At 30.7% G+C, this 6,561-nt stretch overlaps 1 protein-coding gene across 1 annotated transcript; it reads left to right on the top strand.

The window, feature by feature from the left end:
* Positions 1 to 2,006: 2,006 nt before the first annotated feature.
* Positions 2,007 to 6,118, top strand: LOC120085409 (root phototropism protein 3-like). The gene is made up of 2 exons (XM_039041370.1): positions 2,007 to 2,881; positions 5,490 to 6,118. The coding sequence occupies exons 1-2, from the start codon at positions 2,120 to 2,122 to the stop codon at positions 6,042 to 6,044; spliced, it is 1,317 nt and encodes a 438-aa protein (XP_038897298.1). The 5' UTR covers positions 2,007 to 2,119; the 3' UTR covers positions 6,045 to 6,118.
* Positions 6,119 to 6,561: the final 443 nt, after the last annotated feature.

Consider the following 6,561-nt stretch of genomic DNA (forward strand, 5'->3'; position numbering starts at 1 on the left):
AAAAAAGAAAGGACAGAAAGTGCTCATTTGACAACTAACTCTCGTGATAAGAAGAAAAGGAAATCTATGGGTGTTGCAGAAGGGACATCCCAACAGAATAAGATAAAGAAATAGGTTGCTGAAAATCTTGTTTTTTTCTGTAAAAAGGAAAGTTGCTTCAAGAAAGATTGTCCCAAGTACGCCAACTGATGTGTAAAGAAGGGTAAACTTCTTACTTTGGTTTGTTCTGAAGTTAATTAAGCTTCTGTACCTACAGATACTTGGTGGGTAGATTATGGTGCTACTACTCACATAAGTATATCAATGCAGGGTTGCCTGTGGAGCTGGCCACCAATTGATGCTGAAAGATTCATCTATGTGGACGATGACAAAGCAATTTAAGTTGAAGCTATTGAGAATTTTAGATTATGTTTAAAAACTAGTTGTTATTTTGATTTGAATGAGACTTTTATTGTACCATCATTTAGACGAAATTTAGTTTCTGTTTCCAGTTTGGATAAATTTGGTTGTTCTTATTCTCTTGGATATAATAAAGTTAGTCTTTTTCAAGATTCCAAGCTCATTGGTACCGGTTCTTTAATTGATAATCTATATATGCTTGATTCTTATGCTTCATTTAACAGATCCTGTTATCTAATTCATGTGCTACAAAGCATAAATTAAATGAGAATTCCGCTATGTTATGGCAAGCATTTAGGTCACATCTCTATATAGAGAATTCAGAGACTTGTATCAGATGAAATTCTTGATTCCCTTGATTTAAGTAATTTCGACGCTTGTTTGGAATGTATTAAAGGAAAACAGACAAACATAAGAAAATTAGGTGCCAATAGATGCTCAAACGTCTTCGAACTAATACATACAGACATTTGTGGTCCAATCCTTATGTCTTCGTATAATGGACAACAATATTTTATTACGTTCATAGATGACTATTCAAGATATGGGTACCTATATTTAATTTATGAGAAGTCTCAATCTTTGGACGTTTTCAAGTGTGAGAATGTTAGACGTATTTAAATAATAATATGTTTAATTAAAATATGTGCTATGTATATGGATTAATAATTTATCACAATGAGTTATTTTATTAGATTAGACCATATTATGTGATCTAATTAATTAAGACCCTAAATTCCTAATTGAGTATGGACTTAATGGGTAGAAGCCAATTTCTAGTTAATTAGGGTTTAATGGGAACCCTAATTGAAGACCTTAGGGCTATGGTCCCCAATAGACCAAACACAATGCACTCAGTCTTTCATGAATCTCATCTAGAGAGATATCCCACTAAGGGCCTTAAGTGTTTTGGTTGAGGAAGACAATAGTCACTTCAGAGTCATCATCAATCTTTCAATGGAATCCGATATATATATATTATTGACAATTTGGCATGAACGATCCTAGGATTTATCTATTCAATATAGATATTAAAGTAATTATGCTAACATGGAAATCTTCAACAAATAAGGAAAAAATATTTTCCAGATATAAATAGATTAGATGACCGTGATATCTTTGACAAGAGTGGAGACATGTTGCAATACAATTTGCAAAAAGACAAATCAGGCAACTCAACGGTAGAAACACTTACTTTTTAAAAGTAAAAAATCAAAAGTTGAAAATCATTTCACGAGACTTTAGACCGTAAAATAAGATTACGCGAGCCCAAATTTAAAGTTTTGAATTTGAGAATTGTGATAACAAAACAATAAGTTTGTAGATAAAGAAAGAAGCACAACAACACACTTCAAAGTCACACAAATCCACATCAAATATTCCCTTCAACAACCAACTCCAAATCATACAAAAAAAAAAAAAAAAAAATCACAGGTGAAGCATATAGAAAATTAAAAAATAAATAAAATTAAAAAGGATTTTTTTTTTTTTAAAAAAGAAGACAAAACTAAAAATGAAACCCATTCGTAGTCTTTTTCAAGTGGTGGTACAGTGTAATAATACAACATTTGGCTACACAAAGTAAAGGTATAAATTTGAAGGCCATTATCTGTCAAATTGAATCAAACCATTTTTTGCATTTATAATTTTTGTCTTCTCTTGCTCTGCTTTTTCCATAATACCCTGCACCACCAAAATTCTCCACATTCTCATTCCAGTTATGAAGAACCACCAATCTCCGCCGCACAATTCCGGCAAACTTTCCCCTCAATTTGGGGATTCCGATCAATCTTACTGGTTCGACGACTCCACCATTCTCGACATCGATTACTTCGTCAAAACCCTAGCCGGAATCAAAGCCAAAGGCGTTCGAAGCGATTTAATCGGCTCTGTCATTACGCATTACGCTTCCAAATGGCTTCCAGATCTCTCCGACGAAACTCTCCATGATCATCAACAGAAGCACTCGAATTCGACGAATTTGACTAATTTTCAGGAATCGCCAGAGAGTGTAACGAATTCATGGATGAAGAAGAGATTCTTCGTTGAGACGTTGGTTGGAGTTTTGCCGCCGGAGAGGGATTTGATTCCGTGTAATTTTCTGTTGAGGTTACTTCGGACGGCGAATATGGTGGGAGTGGAGCAGCCGTATAAGGCGGAGTTGGAGAAGAGGATTACGTGGCAATTGGATCAAGCGTCATTGAAAGAGGTGATGATTCCGTCGTTTAGTCACACGTGTGGCACGGTTTTGGATGTGGAGTTGGTGATTAGGCTTGTTAAGAGGTTTGTGAGTTTGGAAGACGGCGTTAGGAGCGGCGCCGCCCTGGTTAAGGTGGCGAAATTGGTGGATTGTTACCTTGCGGAGGCGGCGATGGATTCCAATTTGGGATTGCCGGAGTTTATGGATCTCGCGGGTGCGTTACCGACCCATGCTCGAGCCTCCGATGATGGATTGTACCGAGCCATTGATACGTATCTCAAAGTAAGGATTCTTTCTCCTCCCTTTTTGCATGCTTTTTTCATTTTTGCAATGTGGTCCCTTTGTTTTTTTCCTTTTCTTTTTAATCCTTTTTAAATCACAATATTACGCTAAATAATTTTATTGAAATATTAGGGTAGTTTTGTACTGAAATATGTTCATAAGGTATTAATTAATAATTTTCTTAAATAAGGTACATGCGTACTAAAATAGAAGTTTATAGGAAATAAATTTATCCAAAATTGATAGTTTCCTAGTAACATTTTTTTTTTTGAAAAACGAATAAAACCCTTTTATTTCAAACATGGTCATCTAAAGATTTTAAAAACATTTACCTCTAAACCATTTGAATTTTATGTTTAATAAAAAATTAGTTGATTTATTAAGTATGAGTCTAAGTTTTACGTGTAATAGCATCTCAATACTTTTATTCATGTGTAATTAGATACGTAATTTTTTTAAAAAAAATTTGAAAGTACGAAACAAATTTTAATTTTAAAAATTCAAAAATAAAATGAATAAAAAATTCAAAGTCTAAAATCTAAATTTGTAATTTAACTAAAATAAATAAAAAGATAAAAATAGAAAAAATATCTGGTTTGTGAATTTTAGTTGTAGTTTCTATTTGGTTCTTAAGTTTAAAAATATTTAATATATTCTTGTGTTTTTAAATTTCAATTTCAATTTGATTCCTAAGTTTTTAAAATATTACATTTTTAATTTTTGAGTTTTGAATTTTGTTTCAATTTTTTTTTGTTTAGATTTCAAGATTTCATTATTTTTAACTTTTATTTTTTACTAAATATTCATATTCAATCAAACAATATTAATTAAAATTAATTAGTTTTTACTATTAATTTAAATTAATTAATTGAAAGTTAATGTAAAAATGAAAGTGGGATAAGGATAAAAATGTAAAATACTAAAATTTAAAGACAAAATAAAAACAAAACACAACAGTCAAACTTAAAACTATATCATTTTAAAGGCTTTTTTTTTTTAAAAAAAAAAAAAGTTAAAAGAACTAGATAGAAATAAACTTAAAATTTAGGGTTAAAATATTATATTTTGAAACCTAAATATTAAATAAATATCTAAGAACCAAAAATATAGTTTTGTGTAAAAAAGAAAAAATAGGTTTTTAAAATAGAAGTGGTAGAAAAAGAAAAAGAAAAAGAAAAAGAAAAAGAAAAAAAAAGTGTTATCTAAATAGAAAGTTGAGGAGGTGAAGAGAGAGGACGTGGGTTCCACACACTTACAATATCTCTTTGTCTCATTAATCATTGGTCTCAATATTACTCACCACTGTGGGCAGAAACAGAAAATTTAAAAAGTACCATCCTTATTTTCTTTTTTCTTTTTTTTGTTTTTTTTTTTCCTCAGGCTCATGTGCCCTAAGATTCCAAATAACCATTTCCAACTTATGATTCTACCAATATATTTCATTCAACTACTTTACACATTATATCACTTACCAAAACATTCAAAACTTTAATCTTCATCTTCAACAAATTAAAAAGAAAAAGCCTATGGTGTCTATTTTCTTTTTCAAAAAAAAAATTCCATAATCTATGATTAAATGAAATATTCAAGTTTGAAAAACATATTCTAGTGGACAATAAAATTTATGAACAATCGTTGTGTCGAACAAATTGATTTTTGTGACGTGGAATTACCTCTATCTTGAAAGTAATTTGACATGATCTCGATGCTAAATTGTTTCTTGTTGATTGCTCTTCAAAGTTAACATAACACCGGTTTTAAAGGCACATTCATCGGATAATATATGAAATCAAGTGAAAACTTTGCTCGTTAAAAAAAAGGATAAAGATAAATGAAAACAAAAACTATTCAATAAGCACATGAGACTGGTTTTAAATAATCCAAAAGAACCAATTTTTTAGATCTATATTTTTAAAAAAAATGTTTTTAGAACTGAAATTAAATAAAAGAAAACGTTTTTAGATCCAAAATTAAATTCAAAAAACATTTTCAAATCTAAATTAAACTAAAAATGCATTTTTAAATCTGGAGAATTAAATACTTACAAATTTTTCAATGTAAGAAAAAAGCAAAAGATATTTATTTATTATTATTATTTTTTATGACAAGTCATTCTCAACAATCTATTACTTTTTCTCACATTTTGAGTGTCAAGAGATTAATAATCTCTCCTTAGGCTATAACTTGCTAACAGTATTTTTTTTTTCTTTTTTCTTGGTAAGACTTAGTTAAATGGTTAAAAAATTTATCTATTACTTTTTCTCACATTTTGAGTGTCTAAGATATTAATAATCTCTCCTTACAACACAAGCAAAATAATTATTTTTCAGCATTAGTTAAATGGTTAACAAATTTATCTTTTTATTTCTTTTAAGTTGCAAAATTCAAAACCTCACCCTAGATTTGTTGCACTTAAAGAATTCAATAAAGCATGAAAATAAGATTAGGGTTTAGATTAAAAGAAGAGAAGTCTACATATACACAAACAAATTGTAAAATTGGGTCTTAAATGATTGATTTTTGGTTAAGAGTAAGTAATTAGGTTTGATATATATGTTAATTAATAAAGTAATGAATAATAATATATATTATGGGGGTGGGTTTATAGGCACATCCGAATGTATCAAAGCAAGAAAGAAAGAGTATATGCAAACTAATGGACAGCCGAAAGCTATCAACAGAAGCCTCACTCCACGCAGCCCAAAACGAGCGTCTCCCGGTCCGAGCTGTTATCCAAGTCCTTTTCTCGGAGCAGACCAAACTCAACTACCGTCACCTCGAATGGAGTGGTTCGATGGGTGGTGGAGGAGGACGAAGCCCCTCCGCCGCCCTCGACCACCTACCAACCAGGTGCCAGTCCAAGAGAGAAATCACGGCCCAACAAATGGAAATCAAGAGGCTGAAGGACACCGTTGTGAGGCTCCAAAACCAATGCAATTTAATGCAGGCTCAAATGGAGAGGCTGTCCGAAAAGAAGAGGGGGAGTTTTTTTAAGTGGAGGAAATTTGGGTTTAAGAATAATGTTGGGGACTTGGAGAAGCTTGATGGCGGCGGCGAAGAAGTGGAGGCGGAGGGGTTAGGGAGGCAGACACCGGTGGACATTAAAACTAAGTTGGTCAAACGTAGGACTCCTACTAAGACATGGAGGAAATCTGTGTCTTGAAAATGTTTTTAATTCCTTTTTTAATTATATGTTTCTAATGATTATTTCTAATCTAACTTTAGGTTTGTTTGAAATACATTTTTTTAAGTGTTTAATTTAAAAAAATATGTTTTTTTTTTTTTATAAAAAAATTGGAAGGTTTCTCCTTTCTCTCATTTCATTTTTGGAAATTTTAATGGATTAGATTTTTCTTTTCTGATTAAAATATCATTTTGCTCTTTGTATTTTGAAAATTGTTTAACTTTAGTTCATGTACTTTTAATTATCCAATTTTAGTTAACTCTTCAATTTAGTTCCAATGCTAGTTTCTTGTCGATTTCTTTAAAAAAAAGTTGTTATTTAATATAGCATTTTCCCACAAATTTTAAAAACATATTAACATATTCTATTTCCTTGCATGAAAATTATTGTTTAATCAATTTCGTTAAAAATTAACTTGGATGGACTAAATTTAAGATTTATTGAACGCATAAGGACTAAAATTGGACAATGGAAAGTACAATGACTAAAATCGAAC

Source organism: Benincasa hispida, chromosome 9 (assembly GCF_009727055.1).
Source record: "Benincasa hispida cultivar B227 chromosome 9, ASM972705v1, whole genome shotgun sequence".
NCBI lineage: Eukaryota > Viridiplantae > Streptophyta > Magnoliopsida > Cucurbitales > Cucurbitaceae > Benincasa > Benincasa hispida.